Source organism: Cotesia glomerata, linkage group LG1, assembly GCF_020080835.1.
Source record: "Cotesia glomerata isolate CgM1 linkage group LG1, MPM_Cglom_v2.3, whole genome shotgun sequence".
Lineage (NCBI taxonomy): Eukaryota > Metazoa > Arthropoda > Insecta > Hymenoptera > Braconidae > Cotesia > Cotesia glomerata.
The window spans coordinates 2,654,977-2,681,304 of record NC_058158.1 but is presented as its reverse complement, the minus strand read 5'-3'; the positions used below and the strand labels follow the sequence as shown (position 1 = coordinate 2,681,304).

General features: G+C 29.9%; 1 protein-coding gene across 2 annotated transcripts in view; it reads left to right on the top strand.

Moving 5' to 3' along the window:
• Positions 1 to 26,328, top strand: part of LOC123261488 (hemicentin-1) — a 228,505-nt gene that overhangs the window by 177,161 nt on the left and 25,016 nt on the right. Inside the window, exon 1 of one of the 2 annotated variants that reach the window (XM_044723089.1) lies at positions 23,385 to 24,238. The exons of the other annotated variant lie outside the window; for it this stretch is intronic. Coding sequence (XP_044579024.1) covers positions 24,166 to 24,238 — 73 coding nt within the window. The 5' untranslated portion in view covers positions 23,385 to 24,165. Of the gene's footprint in view, positions 1 to 23,384; positions 24,239 to 26,328 lie in introns of those variants that run through there. 2 annotated transcript variants of the gene reach the window in all.

The following is a 26,328-nucleotide window of genomic DNA, read 5'->3' as shown; positions in this document are numbered from 1 at the left end:
TAATTATAAATTGTATTGGAATTTTTGATTAATAATTTTAGTGTAAGCTCAATTATGCTCTTTGAACGCAATTATTTAAATTATTGAGTTTCGATTACTAAAAAAATTCGGGAAAAGTCAATTATTATTTTCAGCGTATGAAATATTTTCAATTAGTTATTTAATTAATTCATTATCATTTCTATCTGGATATTTTTCAATTAAACTTTGCTGGAACATCCATGCATAATTTGAATGAATTGTTATTTTGAAATAAAAAAATAACGTTTCAACAATGTGTAGAGTAATTTGTTTACAAATCAAAATAATTTTTTTTTAATGGAATTTAAAAATAAATTAATTATTTAATAATTATTATCCCCAATAATATATTTATTTTAATAAAATATTCAAAGAAAGATAAAAACTAAATTTTCTTTTTTTTTTGGTACATCTCATGCATGTAAAATAAATTTTCTTCTACATTAATAATCAATAATGTTGATTTTCTGTAAATTTCTAGTGTTTAAAATAACATGTCAATATTTAAATATTTTACTCGAAACATAAAAAACACAAAAAAAAAGAAATTTTATCTTCAGAGAAAAATAGACCCGCATGATCTTAATTTTACGACTTTAGGTATTATATATCTAGTACAGTGAAAGAGCACCGTTGGGTTCCAAATTCGGGGAAATCTTAATACACAAAACAACGTGGGCTAGAAACATATCTCCAATCTTAAGAATAATAGCTCGCAAGACCTCCTTGGCTAAATACTTTCTCAAAACCAATATAAATACAAACCACTCCAGACAAATTTTCCTTTCGATTATTTCAGCTAAAATACCACCATTGCTTTCATATCAGCAAACAAAATTTTCTCTGATCCAATCCACACAACAGAAAGCTACAGTGAAAAAAAATATTTCATCCATCTGTCGTTGAAATAATATTATTCCGTTTGTATTTGCCAAAAACAGACGAGCCACTATGCATACTATATATAGATATTGTATACTATATACTATATATTGATATGTGTATACCCGCCACAAAAGGCACTGTTAAATTAAGAATAACTTGACAATCAAAGTGATGAATTAGTTGGACGCGTATATCGGTAATGGTAATGCCATGTTGCTGTCAAATGTTGTGAGGAAGTTTTGATCACCAAAACACGACCCCCCGATAATGGGTTTATCCATGAGCGCGAGTGTGAGTGAAAATCCGCGCGAGATAAATGATCAGAGAGATGATCAGGACGATGTCAAGTTTCACATATACACATATATTCACATATATAAATGTATATGTGTGTATATCATCGACAAGAGTGGAATTCCGCGAGCCAGCAGAATGCTAGTCAGAGAGAATCGGTACAAAGGGACTAACTGCGAATGACGACACTGACACGTTAAAATCGTTTCGGGAACACACATGACCGTGGTACGGAATTACCGATTGTCAATTCATATGTATATATATACATGTCTATATCACTTTAGATCAGTCGATCCATACCGATACTGTTACCGATCCTGGTCGTCTTTTTTGCTCTTAAGTTTGATACCGATGACGATATTCCATTTGCCTCTCTTTTTTGATCGCGGTTGAAACTCCGATCCAGCTAACCGCTGGGCGTACTGCAGCGCCGCTCTATATTCGCGATATATAATATCGTGTTATATGTAGGATATGTGTGTATATGTATATAAAGGATATTCGCGGTTCTAAAGCATCAGAGACCAACGAGAAAATGCTTTGCATCCTAAAACTGAATTCACCTTTTCCGAGTGGCAGGCTATTTTTATTCTAGGTCGCACCCTTTTGCGGTTATACGCCGGGGGTCAGACTGAGCAGAGGAAATACATGTGAACAGACCGGGTAAGAGAGAGCATATGATGAACAGAACCTCCTAGGCTTCCTTTTCTCATTTCAATTTTTATCTTTTTATTATTGTTATTATTGCTACTGTTATTATTATCGTATTCCCATTTCAATGATCAGAGGGAATAGAACATAAAAACCCACTAGAATATATTATAACCCGTACCAAACAGCCGCTTTTTCTTTTTCCGGTTATCAAAAAAATGCTTCGAAGAAATTTTTTATTGAAAATTCACCCGGTCAAATATTTACCGGGCGACCTACTAAGACAAAACCTTTTTCTTTATTAACAATAACGGAGACAAATAATCCTTCTGAAAGCTTTTCGAGCCGAGGATAATTCAACTAAAATGTAATTCGAGTTTTTAAACTCCAGGCATACTGATGCTCTGTTTACTTTCATATTTCTTATATTCTTTCGAGCTGATTTTATTACATGGAGAGTTTGTTTTTCACTAAAGTGATTTGAATAGAATAATGAAGTTATTCATAAATATTTCATTTTTCATTCATATAATAAATAGTTAATTCAACAAAAATATTATTATTTATAAAAAGTTTTGAGACCTAAAGTTTTAATTAAATTATTGAACTTTTATATTTGTATGGGTTTATATTTAATGGGTGCAGTTTTTACTAAAAAGCTACATTTTAAATATGTGATTCAGTAAATTATTCATTTTAATTAACGACAAATTTTACATTGTTTGTTACGAAACATTTCATTAAAAGTTTGAAGCTGAAATAATGGATACAATATTATGGCATTGAATATATGAAATTTTTTTTAATTTTTCAAGGGATTTAATTGAATAATTGTTAATTTTATACTTTAGATAAAATAAAAAAAATTTTTTAATTAACAAATAAAAATTCTACCGTCAATTTAATTGTAAAAAACTCTTATCTAAAAATTTTTTTACCATGTTCATTATCAACAAAAGAAAAAATTTTCAATAAATCAACCTCCGCGGGTCCTTTGAAAATTTTCTTAATGTGCCTCTGAAAAGTATTTTCAGAAAACTGAAATGCTTGATCTCCGGCAGCGAGCAAAGTTGATTTTACCGCCTAGCATGCCACAAACGAACTATCCTCATTTTGCATACCCATATCATTTGAATAAAATTTTTCATAAATCCATCTCATTCACAGGTAAAGACTATTTACCATTACCCTTGTAACTTTTCCATATTTTAATTAAACGCCAGAGCTTACATGCAATTAATTAAAGTTCCTTTGAAGTAACGTTAAAGTGATGGGACGGCCCTTATATTACTTACTTTTCAGACGCAAAGATCTAAATGTGGAAAATAATTCGCCGAAGAAATGGATGAACGTTATAAAATACACGTACAAAGTATCCTGAAGGTTTGCTTTCTAGTCGCGGATACGATTTTATTAAAATTCTTTTCAAGTTAATTCATTGACTCCGTGAACTTTTTTCAAATATTTTTCCACCTCTCAGCTCTGTACCTAAGTATTTTCTCGCCGAGAATTTAATGCAATTTCGCTTTTGTAAATGTATACAAACATTACAAACAACCAACAGTACTCACTATGGACAGTGAGATAATCATGATTAACTGGAAAATTTACAAGAATACACCTCAATCAAAAAAAAGGTTAATTAAACTCGATACGAATTCTCTACTCGGTGCAAACTGTTGCCAATGTACATTGTTCTTTTTTGTGTACTTTTTTACTTACACATACTGAAAAAAAAGTTTTTTTTCTACCAAGGAAATGTTTCCTTATGGATAAAAAATTGGTATTCTTATGATTAAAATACGAAAGTTTTTTAACTATAAGAATACAGTTTTCTCACCGTCAAAAAAATTGCCTTATAATAAAACGTGGTATTTAAGGTTAAGAATACCAATTTTTTTAAATCAAGAAAACTCAAGTAATAAATTTAGTATTATAGGTAGAAAAATTTTTTTTTTTCAGTGCAGAAAAAAACGGATGATTTGAACCAAGAAAATTATTGCCTTCAATTCACTACTCTTGACTCAAACTTTTTCTATTTCTAAATTCAAAAAAAATTACTCAGATTATTAAAAATATTTTTGGATCAATTTTTTTTTGTGTTGATCGAAAATACTTTTTCTTAATCCTACACAGAAAAAAAAATTAACTTGAATCAAGTAAATAATTTTGAAGAACTTTATCTTTTTGATTTGAGTAGAAAAATTTTTAAACTAAGAAATTTTTCTTGGTTTAAGTAAATTTTACTTGATTCAAGAATTTTTTGTCTTGATTCAAGACAATGAAATTTTTCAAAATTATTTTTATTGGTTCAAGAATTTTTCACTTGATTCAAGTTAATTTTTTTTTCTGTGTAATATTTTTTTGGGTAAAAAATTTTTTCAATTTATGTACACTGATAAAAAATTGACTTGACTCAAGACCCAAACTCTTGAACCAAGAATACCATTTTGAAGAAAATGATTTTCTTGAGTCAAGAGAATAAATTCTTGAGCTAAGAAATTATTCTTGGTCTAAGAAAATTTTCTTGAGTCAAGAATTTATTCTCTTGACTCAAGAAAATCATTTTCTTCAAAATGGAATTCTTGGTTCAAGAGTTTGACTCTTGAGTCAAGTCAATTTTTATCAGTGTAGCAATATTAATTAAATAAAAAAAAAATGTTTTCCTATAAAAATCTATGGCTTGAAATTAAATAATTGTTGCAGCAAAAATTGGTGGTTGGTGGCATTCAACGCAGTTTTTAAGCTTCATGAAAAATTTTTAAGTTTATATTGATAGAGCGGAAAACTTCGGAGTGATTCCGAAAAAACACTTTTTTCGGTTTTCTTTCGTTAACGATAACTCACGAACGAATCAATCGATTTTGACCGAACTGGCGGCGATCGACGTAGTTTTTTTATGTTAAGAGCTGAATAGTTTTTGGAATTGATCGGTAAAGCCGTTTAAAAGTTATTCCAAAAAAACAACTTTTGAAAAAAATTTTTTTTGTAGTTTTTTTGCGATTTCTCAAAATCTAACGGTCCGGATCGTTCCAAAGTATACACAAAATCTAAGTTTGGTCAAGCCCTTTCGAATGGCACCAACCACGATCAAATCGGTCAAGCCGTTAAAAAGTTATAAGAGGTTTACATACATCCACACACACACACACACACACACATACATACATACATACAGACACAACCGCGGGAATAGTCAGGGAAGCTTCCTATAGGACCTCGAAACGTCGAGATTAGATGAAAACTCGATTTTCGTAAAACGGGGTGAAAACAATAACTTCCCGATTTTTGAAAATCTTCGATTTTCTTAGCAGGAAGTTAAAAATATTTCTCATAAATAAAATCATATTAACTTAATAATAAAAAATCTTAATCTAAAAAAAAATAATTTTTCTTAACCTGAGAAAATTTTTCTCGGGGCAAAAAAATACTTATCGAGTCAGTAATTACTCTCGAGTTTATTTGTGTTTATAAATAAAAGGATAATTAATTAACGAGGTTAAAATAACAGTTTTAAAGGAGGCTTAAAGTTTTAAAGTAATGTAATGATATCCTTGATGGGGTGTGCAGTTTGAGCAATTGTAGTTCTCGTACTGGGAATAATCATAGTAGGCATTAGCGTCATAAAGTATCCTTAATATTCAGCTGCATGCGTGCCCGGATATCGTAAGCTGTGCCGCGGCACATTCGTGCTGGGGCAATATTATAACGTGCGACGCCCACGAGAGCAGACTCAACTCTACTCACGACGTAGAAATCTCTCGAATAATTTTCGGCCGTTAATGAGAGCCCGTGCGCGTTTCTGCCCCGCACTATTATGTACACAAAGCTGCTCGGGGCTAGTATGTATATGTAATGTATAAGAAGCGGTGTGCGGGTCTAGTCCATACTATTATATGAGTAAGGGACCAGTTTAGCTCTGTATATTTATGTTTAATGTAGAGGAAATTTAGTAGTGTTGGTGTGTATATAAGCTACCGGGGGCTGTGCTACCACAGGACTTAATTGTCGTCCAGTGGGTGCTCGATTAATTAAATGCCTGACTGTACTTAAATGAATTATCACGTGATTACTCACTAATTCTGGGCCGTTATTCTATCGGCTAATTTTTATTTATATATTTTTCACAGGAAATTTATTTTTTAAGAAGATTTTACTTATTTTTAGAATGTAAATAATTATTTTGAAAAATTTTTAATGATTTAATTAATCAATATAATTAATTAAGAGTAAAAAGAGTTATCATTTGAAATCATGGCTCTATTTTTTACCGTAAAGATCAGATCAAATTTTTTCGAATTATAGAATATTTTTTTTCTTAGTTCGTCTAAAATAAAACAATTAAAAAAAAAAATTTCGAAAAAGTCAATTTTTCAACTAAAAAAATTTTTTTTTAAAAACGAAAAATTCAAAAAAATTTTGATTCTTAAAATTTCAACAACTTTTCGAAAAAAACTTAATAGACAAAAAAATAATTTTTTATAACTCTTCAATTTAATTTTTAAATATCACGCTAGAATTTCCTCTAAAAAAATTTCAAAAAATAATTGCCAACCCAAGTAAGAAGCTGAAATGAATTTAATTCAAGACAAAAAAAAATCTGAATTATTTTATTATTTTTTCAGCCGGTATGATTCTGTATAAAAAGAGCGAAGTAAGAGTAAGAGTATTCGCGCGTACGCCCGTCGTTTTCTCGCCCGGTGTAATGCCGCTTAGCATCACAATCCTTGCAAATTGGTCTGCTCAATTTGAGCGAATTGCTGAGCGACTCGGCAGCCGTGCTCCCCCTGCCACCTTCCATTTCATATATATTCATGCACACTTATACAAATATACATATATATTCAGACTCACACCTAACACCTTCCCCCCACTATCCACTGGCGTCATCTCGTTTACGCTCGTTTTCAATTCTCCAGCCGAACTCTCAGTCCTATGGGTTAATTCCGCTACCCCTGTTCTGTGTATAAATATGGAAATTCCGGATAGGAGGTTGCCACTGTTGAAAGAGAACTCAGAACGAGATGCATACATACAATATAGAACACAATATACAATACATGATATATGATATATGATGTATATAGCCCAGCGGAACATAAGTATACACATGAATTACTTGTACATAATTTTGTGCAGCGCTGAAATTTTTCTCCACGTTTTCTACGGCATACATTTTATTCAACTCTTTATTCCCGAGAGACGTGTCGTCATGCGTTCCCCTGCAATAAACTTTTAAAAGTAATATATATATATATATATATATATATATAACTTATAACTATACAGATACAGATACAGATACAGAGAGGTAGACAGAAACTGCCGGGACTCGTGAAAATAATGCGGAAAATTGAAAACACAAGTAAAGTTTCTATCGCATTTACCTCGACACACGGCTTCAACTTTAGCTGCATAAAACTACCGCTGCTATTACTATTCCACAATTCTGGTTCCGTGTGCGTCGAAATTCAACAGATGTACCTCCGGATCATAAATCCATCCTACGCTGCCATGAATGTTGCTTGTATTCGGATCCGCGTAAGGTTACACGGGAAAAGTTTTGTTAAAATCGGTATGGATGCATATGAATGTGCAGATGTTGTTTGAAATTAAAATAATCAGTTCTGTTTAATAAAGGCTAATAAGGAAATTGAGATGGTTAAAAAGAAAAATTCTTGAACTGTTAAAATCAATTGTAAGGATTTTATTGACTTATGAAACAAGTAAAATTTAATTAAGTCAAAAAAAATTTCTTAGTTTAATTTCTTCTCTTGACTCAAACAAAATTATTTGTTTTTATTAATGCAATTAATTGAAATTTATTGTGATTAAAATTTTGTATGGACATAGAAATTATTTTTTTGATGAAAGAGAAAAATTCTTGTATTAAGAGAATAATTTTTAAGAATTTTATTGTTTTAAAAAAAGTAAAAGTTTAATTAAATCAAGAAAAAGTTTCTACGATTTTTTTCTACTGAATCAAATTAGTTTTTTTTCTCGTACGCTTATAAAAAAATTAATTTGATTAAATAGGAAAGATCTTGAACGATAATTATTGTAAAATTTACTTGAAACGAGAAGTAAAATTAAAGATAATTAAACTCTTCAAAATAATAATCTTGGTTCAAGATTTTTCTTTTTAATCAATTTGATTTTTTATCAGTGAAAAAAAATCTTTGGCCCTGTTTTTTTGATTTATTTATTAATCAACCAAAGTAATTTTCTTTTCGTTTTTGCTTTACATGATAATGTCAATCACTAAGCTGAAAAAAATTACTAAAAGTCCACTAATAAATGAATTAATGTCAAAATAGACTTTCCGAGTTTCAAGCGATAGTAGAATTTAATCTTGGCGCTTAAGCCGCGCAAAAGTTTGTTTGAAAAAGCAACAAAGCGCTTTCTGATAGATAAAGCAATTTATAGATTTATGTACACCTGTACCGGACTTTGTTTGGCTGGTAACTGTGGGTGGGTGGTCAGCGAGCGGAGCAGAGGATATAATCTTGACTGACATTCCTCGGAATTAATAGAGGATATTTCAGTGGAATTTCCATGTTCGTAATTTCCGAGCAAAGTGAATGTATGTCCATGACAAATCAAAGTGAACGCTCGACGTGGTATCGTGATACCACATCAGTACACACCAGCAGGCATCAAGTAACGAGGCGCGTAATTACAATCCAGGCTTGTGTCTCAATGAAAGCAAAATGTACATCTATGTACGCCAACATCTATCCACATGTGTATGTATGCATGTGTGTGTGTATAAACTGTGTATGCTTCTATCCAAAACCAGGACAAATGTTCATCCGAGGAGCGTCAATGATTCAGATGCGTTGCGTCAATATGTGCTCTTTACCCGGAGTGGAGCCCCGCCACAGATAACACCCACCGTCAGAGGGTGCGTGTGGTGGCTATCATCAGATTAAGTACATCAAATTCTCTGTATACCTAAACCGCTAATTAGTATTATCTTACCGCGTGATTTATCACTGCCTCTACTCGATACTCCTTTGTTAAACCTCCTCTACTCGTGTTTGTCACTATTTTCAAAAATAAAACAGTCTGCAGTCCGTCCAGCTTCTGTATCATTCGATATTCTCTCTGTACTGGTTATGGATTCCTTTGGAGAGAATTTTGCAACATCAATAAAATGACAATTTGTGTATTCACTTCCAATTGAAAAATTGATAGGATTTATCCATTTGATTTTTTTTTTTTTTAGGTAAAAGCCTAGTGCCTAGTTCAGTTTATTTTTAATCCAATGAATTAATGAATAAATTTAAAGTAGAAAATTTTTTTACTTCATTTAAAAATACGTCATAATATCATTCTTAATGACATTGAGAAATATCGGAATAAAAAATTTTTTGAGTACCAGATTGATTGAAGTTATTAGAGAAATATTGGGGTTTGATCAAATTTCCACGCAGTTGAATTTGTAAAGTCCATTGTTGAAATTGGAACAGTATCGTCCAATTTGTGTTCATGGAAAAGTTATATCGAAACAAAAAAATAATTTTTTTTTATTTATTGAGTATTATTGGACTACATTGAAGGTAGGAATGAAAATATAACTGCAATTTTTATCTAGAATAAAGCTCAATTTAAAAAAAAATACTCTTTGGAATAATTAAAAAAAGAAACTCTGAGGTAATATTGACTATCGTGTTATGGTGTTATCAATTTGAAGTTATTAACTTAAAAATTTTCTTTAACCTCATAATTTTTTTAGCTCAGTTAAATGTTACACTAAAAATTAAAAATATTGATAAAAATAATGCTAACAGAGATTCTATTGTCAATATTGAAGCTAAATTCAATTTTTGAAAGCTAGATCACGTAATCCGATCCAAAAAGTGACTAATAAAGTATTGGATTTTTCATCGAAAATAAAATTTTAAAAAGCAATTTATTTATCAGAAATTTGAATGAGAATAATGGAATTTAATCTCTGTATATCATAGGAATATGATATGGTATAAAAATGTAATAATAATGGTTGGATATATCGATAACATAATCAATGGAAACTCAAAATCATATTTTTATATCGAGTATCAAATGAATGAGACTTATCAGAATCACGGGCTAGTTGATCACCGAGATAAAAAAGTAATTAAAGTATCAAAAATTCATTTTTCACTTTTAACTACCGAATGACGATAATAAACTTGTAAAGTATCGATATCAAAAACAAATTATCGACGCTCTTATGTGTCACCAGTTCAATTGAACCCGATAATTTATAACTTTTTGATGTTCTTAATGCGAACATGCGTGAACAAACAAAATATGTTAATGTGAATGGATTTAAATTTTTAATGTATAGTTAATCAACAAGCTTATTATCCAAACATTAGTAATTAATCTAAAAGATTAAACTGTAATTAAAGCATTAAAAATTCAGGAAATTAATTATCAAATAACATTAAAGTTTAACTATGCTGATGGATAACAATAATCCCACTGACGGTGCGGGCAATAATTCCTGGTATTTAACCAAATTTAATCGTAACATTAAATATCGGAAATTACTGGCAATTCCACTGACCTCTGCCTGGATATTTATTTTTTTTTCTTTTTTACATACTTTATGAACGGATAATGTGGAACATTTTAAAGCGAATGATTAATGACTTCACACAAAAAATGTATGTGCTTAATATACATGAAATCATAAAAATTTATTACTATGCATGGATTTATTTTATAAGTATTTTTGTTAAAAAATTACATAATCAATTTTATGTGAATCATTCCAATAATATTTCTATCTTCAAACTTTAATATCGTAGATCAGATTTTTTTCTGCCAAAAGTTATAAAACTAAATACTTACTTTACTTAGAAGTTGCAAAAAAAAATATTTTTGCTTAGCAAAATTCAAAAATTTTGTATCTAGAAGGAAAAAAATTAATATTGATTTTCAATTTTTTGATTTTTAAGGTTCTGTAAATTTATTTTTTTTTTATTTTTTTCCCCTCTTTAGGACTTTGTTTTTTAAAGATGATAAACAAAAACTTCTGACAAAAATTAATCTATTTAGCATGGAATTACCCATCTAAAAAAAATTTCAAAATTTTTCTAAAATCAGTAAGAAATAAATGTCTTATTCAAACTACTAATTCGCCAATTTCATTCGACTCAATCAAAATCACTCGAATCAAAAAAAGTATAATTTCCATATATATATTGCATGTAAAAAATTGTCCGAATGTATTTTCGGCAAAAATACATATAAAATAGATACATATGTGTCCAATTTTTCTATATCTTTGCCTGTAAACAGGCTAAAGCATATAATATATACATATTTTTCTGTAGAGGTGATTATGGTTAATGATGCGAACTACAAGTAGTAAAATTTTGTTCGTAGATTTCGCGTATAATTTCGACGTAAAAATTCATAATATCTACGGGAAAAAATCTAAAGCTCATTTCAGTAACTAATTATTTTAATTTCAACTAAATGAGTGCTTACTTGGATTACTAAAACTTTTTTCGACTGCAACTGGACTCGTAAGTACATTAACACTTTTCGCTGGTATTTAACTGTGTACTCTTCAACGATGCGCTGACTCGGGTCCGAGGTAGATATACATAGATATATATATATATATATCTGTAGAATATTGTATGAATCCCAGTGGCATTCGGTCAGAATAATAATAAGTGCGCGCGTGCACGTAAGCACTCAGTACAGGTAGATCCGTTACACTACAGTTCCCGGTAGCAGCTATATGTATTCAGTGTATTTTGTACAAATATACAGATATAAAGTGGACTTTACTCTCTCCACTCTGGTAATGCGGTTTTAGTTCGCTGACCCAAACAACTAATTTCCGCGAGCCACGTGACATGCTTGTCAACAAGTGCATTTAATAGTACGATACTCAAAATCACGCCCCAAGAATTATCCAGCTTTTTGCCGAGTCATGTACTGGCATTTATAATACACTGCTGAATTGTTGATACTATCTCCAATCTCGAACGCTTCGCCGTGATACGCTCACCTTTCTTCATTTTTTTTTTGCGTTATTTTGAACACATTTGGGCCGAGAAAAAATTTCAATCCACACCTGTCTAGATCTCGCATTAATTCAGACCTAGTTTACATTCCTGCCACAGTAAAAAAAAATTCTATCGACAGAGAATGATTTTTGGGACTTGGGATTATAATTGGATTTGTATCTTGAAGAATGTGAATGAGAAGAAAAAATTGTTTATAAACTTTCCAATGTTGGATCAATTTAAACTTTAAGAAGAATGGTGGATAAGTAAAACTGAAACACTAAAATATTACTGACAAATTTTCACACTTATAACTGTAGCTTTTTAATATTTTAAAAGAATAATTTTCCATGTGCTTTAATGCTGTTTCATCAAAATTCAATCCCATCCTTCTATTATTCAATACGCACACAATGCCTTGAAAATAAGCACAATGTTATTTCACGCGTATTATATCCATTAAAGAAAAAAAAAAAAAAAAAAAAAACCCAATAAAGTTTCACACCAATACGGCATTTTTAACTTAAAATTGTAAGAGTTAGAGTTTTAAATAAAATTTTCTAAATTTACTCTTCTAGATTTATAGATAAATTTTGTAACTGTAAATTTTACGAGTAATCGTAAAATAGAATTGTATGTAGTAAAAATTTATTTGAAATTTTTAGTTTTTATAGAGTACTGTCAAAATTCCTGTTAGAAAAACAGTAATCTTTTTTTCTTGTTAAAAACTCAGCCTATGATTATTGTTTTTTTTTTTTTTTTCACACTAAACAATTTTTCACTTCAATTTACGCTTCAAGTTATTACGTTATATCTTTATTGTGATACTTTGTTTTGTCAGATCAATTATTTCCAAGAATATCCTCTAAAACAAAATTTCCAAAAATCGAACGTGACCGATTTCTTGCCAGATCTTCCACCTTATTTTATCTCTTCCTTCAACCATTTCCAAAAAGAGCATCTTTATAAAATTATTAATGAATTTTTTCAAGTATGCCAAGGCCCCTAAAAAACGGATGGCAAGAAAGAGGCCAAAAAAGTTATTTTAAAATGAATTTTGTTAATTTCTGAGCTTATATATACGTCTATAATAACAATGTAATATAAGATTGTACGATGAGGCAACTGGGTTGGAAATGGGCGTCATCGTTGAACGAATCGCTGATCATTAATCATCACCCGAAGCTCTTGTTATTAATCTCAACGCTTCGTGGTCGGGCCGTGGTGGCCAAGAAACTAATAACCTAGCCGCTTGATATGAATTCCAACGCACATTTTTGCTGATGCTTTTTTATTTAATGGCTTCTCTATCAAAAAGTGATGCTAATTAGCGTGAGCATTCTGAATCAACAAACAAGAGAGACTAAAAACATTGTAAATAAAGCAATTTATAATGCGAGAGGTCATGAGTTTTAAATAGAGTTGTGAATAATTAACTAAAATTTTTAATGCAGTGACATTTGTATGGATCTTTTTCTTTAACATTTTGATGAAGAAAAATTTTTATTCACATTTTTTTTTTAATCTAAAAATTTAAAATTTAAAATTTAACCATCATTTTTTTTAATGGTAAAAATTTTCATAAATCATTTAAATTGAATTTTGGTCTAACTACATATTCAATCTTTTTATCAATCATAAATTTTCAAATCAGCCATTAAAAATTCTTTTTGGACAAATTTGTTTTCAGAAAAAATTATTTCCTGTAAAAAATTGAATTAAATTAATTAGTCTTTCAGTTTTATTAAAAATTTTACAACTATATTTTTAATAATAAATATAAAAGCATAAAATGTCCAAAATATTTAATGCTTATACATACACTGAGAGACAATTTTATTTAATAGTAATAAAAAAGTTTATTTGGACTTGAAAAGAAAACTTAATTAATATTAATAAAATTATATTTCATAAAATTTTCTTAAATACTAATATATGTTTATTAAAATAGCCACGAGCGTCGCTTTCATTTGCTGTCATTTATACGAATATTAAGTCATTAAAACAAATCTAATCTCAAAAAAAAAAAATTATTATTCACCAATTAATTATAATATATTCAAATATATTTTCACAGTAAATCTTTTAATAAATATCTCAATAAATAAATAGTATAAAGATTTTTCAACGAGACATCCTAACCTAACCTACTTGTTTACTTCCCCTTCCCCTTTATTAGCCAAATAAACGTTTTATTAAATAATAATAAAATTTTCTCAGTGTATTTACAAAATGTAATTAATCATCATCATGAATAAATTATATATTTAAGTCAAATAAACAAATAATTTAAATCAACTCTTTTATTTATTTATCATAAAAAATATTCCAAGAAACAGATGGCAAAAAATAGATTTATGTGAGCCAAATATTTACTTTTTTATGTAGCAACTAAACATAACATTTTGTTAGATAAGAACAGAGGATTTATCTGTTTTCTGTTTCTGTTGTGAAGAGTAAAAGTAAGATGGATCATTTTATTATATTGCAAGTTATACTATTATATTATATTAAGAACCAACTGAAAACTGGTTAGATATATGATGCAGTCAACATATATGGGTTTTCGGAGTTTGTAGGACTGGAGCACACGTAGACGCAAATGAAACCTCGTATCGTCGCATACCGTAAAGTTTTGTGTTCACCTAGTAGACGGAGGATTTTCCGGGCTCACAAGCTTGAGAGTGTTATAACGTGACTATTAAAAGATAGTTTCTCACCCAGTCTAGCTCTCTTACGATCTTGTCATGCGCATCTTCCAATTAATCCGTCAACACGACGACCTGCCATGTTAAATTTAATTACTTCTCTAATCGCTTATAGATACTATACATATGCGTATATATGTATTTGCAATTTATGATTTACAACGCAACGCCGATCGTTCGTTTTGCATCTGAAAATCACTGCTCAGACGTCAGGTATTTATGCTGCGTCGTGTAATGTTGGCAGAATCTTAACTATCTTGAGTTTACATTGTACGAAAATTAACACGGGTATGCCAACGCTAAATTCCCAATTTAATTTTATGCTGAGTGATTTTTGTGCGGTGAATATGACAAGATACTTTACTCGTTACGGCTTGGAATTGTAACAAGAGTTCTTGGATTCACCAAATAATTAAAGTGTCTCATTATATTATATTTAATTATTAATAAATATACAGACATTTGTTAGCTAAAGCTTAATTGTGACATGTAATTAAATTAAATTTTAGGAATTTGAAATAATTGTACACCGAGAGGTATCAAAATGTTTTAATATTTACTTTTAATAGAAATTGAGGATATATTTTATTGTCTGAAGAACTAATTGAAAGGATCAATATTTTTTTTACTTGATTCAAATAAACAGTGGTAAAAAAATTAACATTATTTAGAAAAAAAAGTCTAACTAAAAATATCATTTTAAAAAAATTTGATCATCTTGAAACAAGCATAAAAATTTTCCTGAATCAAAAACAATTTTTTAGTTTAAAAATTTTTATTCTTAATTAAAAATTTTTAAAATGTTACCGCTAATATTTAAGAAATGAAAAAAATTAAAAAAAAATTTTTTGTGTAAAATAATTCGTCACACTTCACAAAATTACTCAAATAAATTTAACTTATTTAAAATTAAACTCCCTAAAAAAATTATATCTTTTGATTTTTTTGTATCTCCATTATTTCACCTGTAATTAAAACTTCAAACCTCAGAAATTCATGTTTCATTTAAACTGTAAATTTTTTTCACATTCATCGTAATAATTGATAATTTGCTGCAGTAAATTATAAAAAATTAATTAGTTAAAATATAGCAGAAAATATTAATCCATGAATAATAAAATCCATCATACATTTATAGCTTTGTGCTAAAAAATTTGACCCATCGAATTTACTTATATTCAAAAATTAAAACTCGATAAATTAATTAAATCTTCAGACTTCGATTGGACTGTAGTAAAATATTCTCTTATACTCTCATATAAAATGTATGAACGACAGTTTATTTAATATTAAATAATATCTATTATTTATATTAACTAGTCTGCAGTTTCATTTTTTAGGTGAACTGAATCTCAATTTTCAAATAGTCAACTACAAAAATGTTAAAAAATACTTATTTTAAAACTTTCCTTCATTCAAATAATTTTTAATACGTTATCTTTTATTTCACAATTAAATTTTTTTCCGAAGGCTCAAATCTTCGATTATTTTTTATTGAATAATTTATAAGAAAAATTAAACTATTAAAAATCGGGTTCTTTTTTAAACTGTCAGTAGTATTTCTCCTTAGAGACAATGATGAGCCAAATCTATAATTTCATCTATATAACACAAAGAATAAAATAAAAATAGGACTTAAGAATATTTAATAAAATAATAATTAGAGTTCTTTGGGCGTAACCTGGCTTAGGGTTATTAGTGGTTGGTATGTGCTCATCAAAAAGTATCCCTAAATAGAAAGCAATCCATGCATTTGTCTGCTTATGAATATCTAATATAATAATAAAAAATAATAACAATAAAAATAAAAAATAAATAAATATGTGGGCTCGTTAATCTCCCGTTAAAGAAAAAGTAAAAGGGTTTCAGGCTTGCCAGGAACAAGCACCAGGCAAATGATCAGCAGCTGCCGGCTTAGTTAGTTTCCTATAGATCTATCTGGGAGAATTAATATCGAGCCGAAGATTTAAAAAATAGTTTGGTTGGTGGATAGACGTCAAAATCGTAACTCGAGACTGCCTCAAGAGAGGAAAGCGTTGGTGGACGCTAAAAAAACGGCAGATGGCCCGTACCTTCTTCTTCTTCTTCTTCTTCTTTTAAGGTGCGTCGAGCCTCGATCCAGGTATAACATATATTTTAATATACACAGTGTGTAATATAGTATAGTGTACAGTACACATTATAATACGACCAGTAGATCGGAAGCCGGTGATCGGCAATGTGAGGCTACGAGAATTAAAAACTAAAAAAAGCTGAAAGTAATATAATGCGAAGAAAAGAAGGAGAAGAAAGAAAAAAAAGACAACGAAATAAGCACCTGCTCAGATAAGATACGAGCCCTTGAAGGCGCGGTGAGCTGGAAATATTTAAAAAGATGGTACGGCGTATTCCAGCAAAGTAAAGTAAAGCCCTCAGTATTTTTTCGCCGTCTCATCAGGTTAAAAATCCACAAGACCGGAATATTCTCAAGTTAAATGGTTGCAGATCGCCGAGTGGAGAATCGAGTAGAACCAGTATGCTGTATAGCGTGGACGAGTTGAGCGTACATAAAACTCCTCTCGAGCTTGGGCCAACCGGCTCTTCACTTCTCTTCTCTGCGTGGCAGGACGTCCAGCCTTTAATACTTCGAGCCAGAAAGAAAATTGCCTCGTATCGCGCGGAAGGCCATCAAGGCCCCAATCATACAGCTTTTTTCTTTTTGTTCTCGAGCTGCTATCGACCTCCGATGCACACCATATGTCGGCTTAACAGCGCCGAATTATTTCTCTTCAACCCTTGTTTTATTTCTTTTTTTTTATTCGTCTCTATATGTCTGTTTGTATGTGTGTGTAAATATACTTGGAGAACAAATATGTAATCCCCACAGGTTATTTACGAGAGCAATCATGTGTGAATTGTTCATTATTTTTTAATTTCAGGGATTATTGACTGTTAATTGTACTGAAAATGGTTGTTAAAGTTTTTTGAAATACTGAAAATTTAGTTTTGTTAATTAAATTTATCTTTAAGTTTTCAGCACTTTCTTTATTAACTTTATTTAAGAAGGGTTTACATTTTTCCTCTCTCTCGCTCTCTATTGGACAAACGACAAACGACAAAGTATTTCTGTCATACTTGTACAACAAATGGAATCTTGAAACGCATTTTATGTATAAATAAATGAAAATTTTCCAAAAAAGCGCTTCGCTCTTCGATAGATAATTTAATTATCTATCGAAGAGCGAAGCGTTTTTTTCGAAATTTTATCACATACATGAGAAAAACACGTTTGAAAATCAACTATAAACCGCTCTTAACTTGTTATTCAAACGATGAATTTTAATTCTGCTTTAGCTTTTGAAATTTTAATAAAATATTTAAATTACTTTTATGGGTAGTAAATTTATCTTCAAAGAATTTCCGTATTTTAATTTTGTAGAATACGAGCCTTAGCTCATAGAAAAATCTGTGTATAATATTATATTTTTTTTTTTTAAATTGTACGATTAATAATCTTTTTTTTTTTTTTTTAATTTGTTTAAAGTCGCATAAACTACTAAGGTCATGAGCGACTACGGTAGGGGGTAAACTTTTGAGATTGGAACTTGTTTTTATTTTTTAGGCTGAGCAGAATAATACACTTAAATATTGAAAATATTCATTGGTGTACGCCGGACTCGAACCCGGTCCAATGCTTTGGTAAGCAAGGGCCGGATCCGATAGGGCTACTGCGCGCCTAACAATAATCTTATAAATAATATTTGTATTAAATTTATGAAAATATATCAGCACCGATATATACTTTTTTTTTCTCTAAATTGTAAACATACATAGGAAGAAAAAAAATGCGTAGGAGAACGAATTTTCTTATCTAAAAAAAATTTGTTCTTGCTACAAAATAATTCAATTAAATTTTGTTTTTACAATATGTTTTAATATAATAATCTTTAATTTATAAATAGAATAATAATCATCGTTGAGTTTTTGAATTTCCATTACATCATTTTTGGTTCAATGACTTCAATTTCGAAGTATAAATTTACTCTTTTGAATTAATGTACGAATTCTGCTGCTCTATTTCGAATGAATCCGGATTTAATTAATGGTTGATTGATCTCAAATTAGCATCTACTGATTAAATAATTTAAATTACATAATTTTCATTTGTAAAACATTAATTACAAATTTTAATGATATTACATCGGGAAAAATCAGAAATCAATTCGGAGTAAATATAAATTTTAATCCGAAAAACATATGATTTTTTTATTGAAATCAATTAATTGTAATTTTTAAGATTTCTCAACAAAAAAAAAATTTATATATATCAAACGATAAGTGAAAACATTATATTAATTTTTAAAATCTCTCAATAGGCATTTCGTAATTTTCAAACGAATAACAACTTTTTATTTTTGTTTAATAAAAAAAAAAATAAAGAATTCGCTCTGCTGAATTTTTCTTATTAATAATATAAATAAAATTTTTTTTGAGTTAATTTCACTGCGGAAATTAAAAATCATGCTTTCCGCCAATTTTTCGCAGTGTATATTGACTAATTTAACTGAAATTTATCATTACTTTTATATATATAATTTCTTCTAAAGTAAACATCAGATAAATTTACTTTTCAAAAATTTAATCAACGATCATATCAGCAAACCAAGCAAGTGGCGAGCACGCTCCTTTTCTTCATATAATATAAATATATCCAAACAGACGGTGAAATAGCCATGCACGTATGCTACCAGCAATATAAAATATAAAATATATATATATATATATATATTATAGTCCGATAGCGAATATATCTCTATCGAAGGTGTCTGTCGATAGCATCAGAAAGTTTCACGTAATATTAATGCAGAATAAAAAGTTTTCCTCTTTGACAGAAACAACAACAACGAGTAGAACGGATGAGAGGAGGAGAAAGGGGAATGCGAGAGATATACATAACACAAGAGTGAAGAGCGGTCTCTGTGTGCCTAAAATATATATCGGCATCTCTTTTGCCCAGTTAGTAGATGCCTAGCTTCGGCTCAGTTTTAAAACCGACAACCGGAGCGGGCAGTGTATGCTAATGCATTATTTACATGCGATCCGAATGGAGGCTCGCCCGACTATTCACGAGGGGACGGCAGGTGCTCCACAAAACCCACCGAGAATTATGAGCCCTCACGCTGGTGATGTCTCTCCTGGTCCACGTTCACGTTCACGACACTGATTTTTGAATTCTGGTTTAAAAACTGTTTTAATCGGTACAATAATTGCGCGTTAAGATAATGCGCTCAGCTGTACATATAAATTCTTTTTACGCTGATACCGATTTTTAATCTTTTGAGGATATAAATAAATAAATATTCAATATCAGGGAATCCGTGTACGAGTTTTAATGCATGATCAATATTCAATAAAAAATCTATGTTTATTCATGACGATAATCGTGATTGAGGCGTAACTATTAATGAATAATTAAAATTTTTTTCTTAATGTTTTATTGTATTGATCTTTTATACATAAAAGACAAAAATCACTTTAAAATTTTTAAAAATATCTTTCTAATTTGACAATAAAAAAAATAATAGTTTACTGTGAAAAATTGGCAGTGTATGATTTTTAATTGATTAAATCCCTTCAAAGTAAAATTTACTCTAAAAAGGATTATATTTATATTATTAATTGAAAAAATTCCACCAAGTGAATTTTTAACTTCCCGCTAAAAAAATCGAAGATTTTCACAAATCGGGAAGTTATTGTTTTAAGAAAACCGAAAAAAGTGTTTTTCGGAATAACTCCGAAATTCCTAGCGCAATCAATTCAAAATTCAAGATTCTGTGTGAGGCTTGAAAAACTGCGTCGAATGCCGCCAACCGCGTGAAAATCGGTTTATTCATTCAAAAGTTATCGCGGTTTAAAAATTCAAAAAATAGTGTCATCAAATCTCTATCAGACTTTTGAGCTCGAAGAGCTCAAAATAACTCATAAATTGTATTTTTGAGCTCGAAGAGCTCAAAAACGTCATTGGTGCAATTTTAAGCGCCTAAGTATGGAATTAGCGGGGAGTTGCAGGGATGGCCTTTAGAGTCAACCGTTTTCCAGATTTTTTTTTATCTATAACAAAAAAATTGCATTAATATTTTTTTTTTATTTCTACAAGTAGCATTTTTTGATAAATTCTCTCTACAATAATTTATTTGTAAAGAAATCCTAAAAATTGCCGTATAAATGTTAATTTCAGTAACATTGAAATAATTAATTTTATTTAATTGAATTTAGTAATGTTATAACATTATAAAAATTTATTATTTTATACTTTTTACGTTGGAATTTATCAACAAGATTTGAAAATGAAATATTGTGAAAATTCGGTTTTATGTTCCAAAAAAGTCAAATTAAAAAAAAAATATAATCAATATTTATAAAATTATACTCCATATAAATTGTTTGAAGTATTTGTAAGTAATTTGGCATATAAACTTGTTTTAGCTAGTCAAAATTTATTTTAATCTAAAAACTCCGTGCTTTGAGTGAAACTTCTGAATTTTTACAGTGTAATAATAAAAATTATAATATTAATAAGAATAAAAGAATGAAAATAAATTAATAAAACACGTAGATTTAAATTAAAAAAGTGAATCTCATTTCATAAAGCATCATCTCGCTTTGGGATCGAATGCAGCCACGCATAGACCGTTAATTAGTTGGGTAGTTCGCAGGCTTCTGATGATAGTATATGAGCATCAAAGCATCAGAGAGTCGAGGGGAGTAGACTAATTTCTCCATCGGCTTGCTCCGATGCACCTGCTGATCTAACCTACGTGTATATAATACGCGCGTACTCCGCGCAAATAAACACCACCGCGTATTCCCACCACTTTTGATATGATGCTTCGGGTCTCATTATACCGTCAAAAGCATTCATTTTCTCTTCCGCGATTGATCCTCGATACTTCTAATTTCATCTATAGGCTTCATTCTCTCTACAGACGTTTAATTAACGAAAATTTAAATAAAATCACGTGAACATATATACCGATTATAATTACGCCAGGATTATCATTTGTCTAGACCACTTGATACACTTAGTTAAAAAAAATTTCTTTTATCTTCCAAAAATTTTGTTCCTAAACCAAAAAGTCTTTTAAAAAATCGAAATGAAAGGCAATTTCTTGAAGTTTAATTTTTGAATTTTTGTACAGTCAAATTTTAATTGTGATGAAAAGGATAAAAATGAAAAGTATAAAAATGTAACTTTTTAAGCTCATCTTATTAAAATTTACGTAATATTAATAAAAAAGAGCTTACTGTACTATAGTGATAACAATCCGCGTTACATACATAAACTTTTCAATAAAATCATATCTTTTAAACCTACTTGACCCCTAGAAACATAATGAAATAAAATTTTCAGCAACTTCTGCCATGAGATTAAGTGCAATAGTTAGATTAAAAACAAAATCTCCAAAAAAACACCCCAAAAATTAGTAAAAATCTTTTGTTAAAAAATAAACAAAATAAATTTATTTAAAAATCTAAAAATTTAAAATTGAGCCCTCACAGTTACAAAAAAAACCCAACCTCAGTCTGTTTATCAAAACCCACAGCCCCGTTCTTCTCGAGTTCCACTTCCATTTCTACTTGTAAAGCCATAATTCCTGAAAACCAAGGTTTTTCCCTTCCAAGGAGTACCCGCTATAAAATATGTACCTGGCAGTATCTCATCGGCATGAGCCACCATGCCAGGTCCGGATAAGGATCTCTGTACGTGAGTGCCTTTTCGACTTAAAAAACAGCCTGAGGACCTCATCCGAAAAAACAAACCAGCCCGTGTAGAATTGTAGATAGACATACGGAAGATTGTAGATCTCTCTAAAAATTTATATTTAAACAGCCACCAAAATACTGGAAAAGTCAAGTTAAATTATAGCCAGGTATACGGGCGAATGGTAATATAACTAGCAATAGTTCGGGGGAAAACGCACGCAGGGGACTCCAAATACAAAATAGTCCTTTCGATCCGATCCCCGGGGCGTCAACAGCCCTGGAAGAAGAAAACCACCTGCCTAAGGGCTCCAACGAAACTCTAGGGCACAAAAACGGCTGTTTAGTTTTATTTCCCCCTTCGGATCTTGATGTTCCGGGCCTGGCTCACCTTCCACATTTCGTTTTTACTTCAACATACTATTAACCATACTATAGACAGTTTTAGTGAGCAAACCGGTATTATATACCTAGTCCAAATTTGAAGGTGCCGTACAAACACTATCTTATACTACTTCTACTATTATTACTACTACTCATACCCAATCTATACATCCTGCTTCTCCGTCGATCACTGGTATGGTGTCGTAGCCATATCTTTATGTTTACTTCCTATACATCCATCCGTCTCTCTCTTTCCCATTCTGAGTAGCTCCCCACTGCTGGACTTCCTCTTTGATGGTAGTAGTACGAAACCAGTTGAGAAAACGTCTCTTAATCCCCTCCAAGATACTATACTGTTGAACTGGAGGCACGCATCCCTCTCTATACAGTCGACGCTCTCTGTATTTGACCGCTCTCTGTATTTGACCACATTCTTCCTCTGTATTTGACGATTTTACACAGCTCTTATGGATAAGGACGAGTCAAATACAGAGAATGGTCCTGTACGGGCGAGTCAAATACAGAGAGCGTTGACTGTACTACTGAACACTGTACTTCACACAGATATAGATATCTATGTGTGGCCATACAGCTTAGCGCACATTGCGCTGAGAATGGGAGAGAGTGGAGTAAAAAATAGGGAAGTAATGCGGTGGGGGTTGCACTGCTGCTTACGCGTCCCAACGCTCAGTTGCCGTGCGACCGTTGAATGGCGCGCATGTATAACATTCTCGCATGTACATTTGCTCAGTACAGATATTTAACTCAGACCTTTCGCGCCAACTGCCAAACTATTTTATTGTTATTATTTATTTAGTTTGTTTTATTGTGCCAGTCCACCCAACTGAGGATCTTAAATAAATAATTTTAATTTGCATTTTATATTATTAAATGCAATAATAATTATTATTAATATTTTTAGTGCAATTGGAGTGAAAGTGGTTGGTAATTTATTTTTTAACATTCCACTGGATACTGGATACTTTTATTTATTTATTTTTTTATATTAATAAATGAATGTGCAGTGTGTGGTGTGACACCAAGAGTGCCAATATTTTGACGCATGGATAACAATATTGTGCTATGATTTATGATTTTTGGGAAAAGAGTGTGATTGATATTCAATACTAGATTTAGTATCGATATTGATGAGATTTTTAGCGAGTGGTGTATGATAGCCGTAAGTGATAGAGCAGTGATTGGGCAGACAAAAAATAATGAGGTACGATATCGTGCGGTGAAATAGTTCCCTTTTTTGGAGTATTTATTTCAGTGATTTTGTGATTTTTGATTTTTATTTTCTAATGCAATAAAGAGAGTTTATGTGCGGAACTTTTGGTTGGATTTTAGCGTGCTCGCGCGTGCTAGTTACCCTCGTGAGCTGATAACATTTTTGCCACCTGTGCCAAGTGGATTACTTATTCCGACGTGGATGAGATATTACCGCGGTCATTTACGTCAATATGGATACAAGACAGCTGTCTAGCATCATGCAACCCGCCTGGATAAACATAATAATCTTGCTCTTGTGCTACGGTGAGTAGATGCTTAGGGATTTTGTGATATTTTACCAAGTCGTGAACGGAGCGCTTAGAAATTTTCATTTTTTTCGAGTAATTTATCGGATTAGAAGAAGAAAAATTGGAGGAGAGATTTTTATAAGTTTAACTATCAGATGTCATGATAGTGAAAAGACGGAAACGGTGAAAGTATACGATATCCGAGAATTTTTCAGGACACATACTAAAGTTGAGAGGAATTTGATATTTTTTTTTAAATACAAAAATTAAAGGAAAATATCTGAAATTTTTAAGTCCGTAGATTTAATTTAAAAGTTTCTATGTGTGCTTTTTTACCGAATATTTTTGTTAAAACTTCGATTAATTAAGGAATAAATTTAAATAGTAGATTTTTATAAATTTTTGTATGAGTTTATTTCTTTTTAAAATAATTCAAATTTTTGTTACAAATATTAAATTCATTTTTGAAAAAAATTGGAAAAATCAACATTACACTAAAAATTTTTTTGTTATCATTGTACAAAAAAATTGTGTTCAATGTTGAGAATTTTGAAGTGTTAATTAAACACAATTATTAAATTTTGTGAAGAGAAAAAATTTAAAAATATAAATGTTTATTTTTACGATAAATTTCAACTTTTTCATAATTTTTTTCATTTAATATCTATTAAAAAATAAAAAAAACATTATCAATTTCATAAATTATTGACATTCAATAAATTTTTGAAAATAGTTCGGATCATTTATTTATAAATTTCAATTTGGCTGGTACGTCTATTGTCACGATATTTTTGAAAAATTACTCGAGGGGTTTTAAAATCGATTGAATAGAAAAAAAGTGTGTATAAAATAGATTTTATAAAGCAAATACAAACACAAATGTTGAAAAGCAACTTATGCGTAAAACTAAACGGAGTTCAGCTGGATACGGACGAAAGTAGTGTACGCATTGTTCGTTTTGACACGGCTGAACTGCCCGAAAGAATGTTATCTTGTTGTTTTTAAAATTTATGTACGGTAGTATCGAGGCTTAGCAAACATCAAATGGTAATTGAGGCTTATTTGTTTAAACAACTGTCGTTTTTGTTGGCGTAAAACGCGGTGATAAATTAAACAATGGCATTCGATTTAATGTGAAAACTTTTATCCATAAAGTTTTGGTGATAAACTTTTAAAAGTTACGCACAGTACTATTTTCAAAACTTTTAAATATAGTTATTTATATTGATTTTATGGTTTGTTTAAAATAATCCCTCGATATAAATTTTACTCAATAAAACTTTCTCAATAGAGAAAATAATATTCGAATTCAATATTTAAATTTACATATTTCAATTTTAATTAAAAATAATAACAATTCGTATATAGCTTGCGAATGTATGCAAATTGAATCGATGATGAGTTTGATTCAAATTAATAAATCATTTATTTAAATAATTTTATCAAATTAATTTATATATTTTAATCTGCGAAAATTGCAAGTGATGAAAATAAATATTAATTATTTAAAATTAGTATTAAAAAGACGGATTTTATTTAATTAGTTCAGAGATAATGATTTATAATATGGAAAAATTGAATTTTTCGGCCCATAAATTTTTAATAAAATTGAGATGGAGTTTTTCAGGAGAAAAAAAAATTTAATTTATTTTAAACTCTAAAATCCGTTGTCATTTAATCCTATTAAATATTTTAATTAAACAAAATGTAATGACATTTAATTAGCATTCTAAAACTGACGATTAAAAAACTCACTGTATTTACATATATTTTAATAAGTTAATTATTTGGTGTCGTGTAACTTTATAAGCTATAATAACAATAAAAATAATGATAATAATGAAGTCAATTTTTTTTTATAATTTTTATCATGTCTATCTTGTAAAGCACAAAAATTACTTGATTAAAAATGAATATATAGGTCATAAATACGATAGAAAAATAATAATCAAAATATTAACGGAAACAGTCAATAAAAATTACTTTACGACATATTAATTACATCTTGATAATTAATAATAACAATAAATCGACTTTCGATGTATAAACTTTCATATTTCTCCCAACATATTTCCTAATATATTAAGTAACATTTCTCTGTACTTG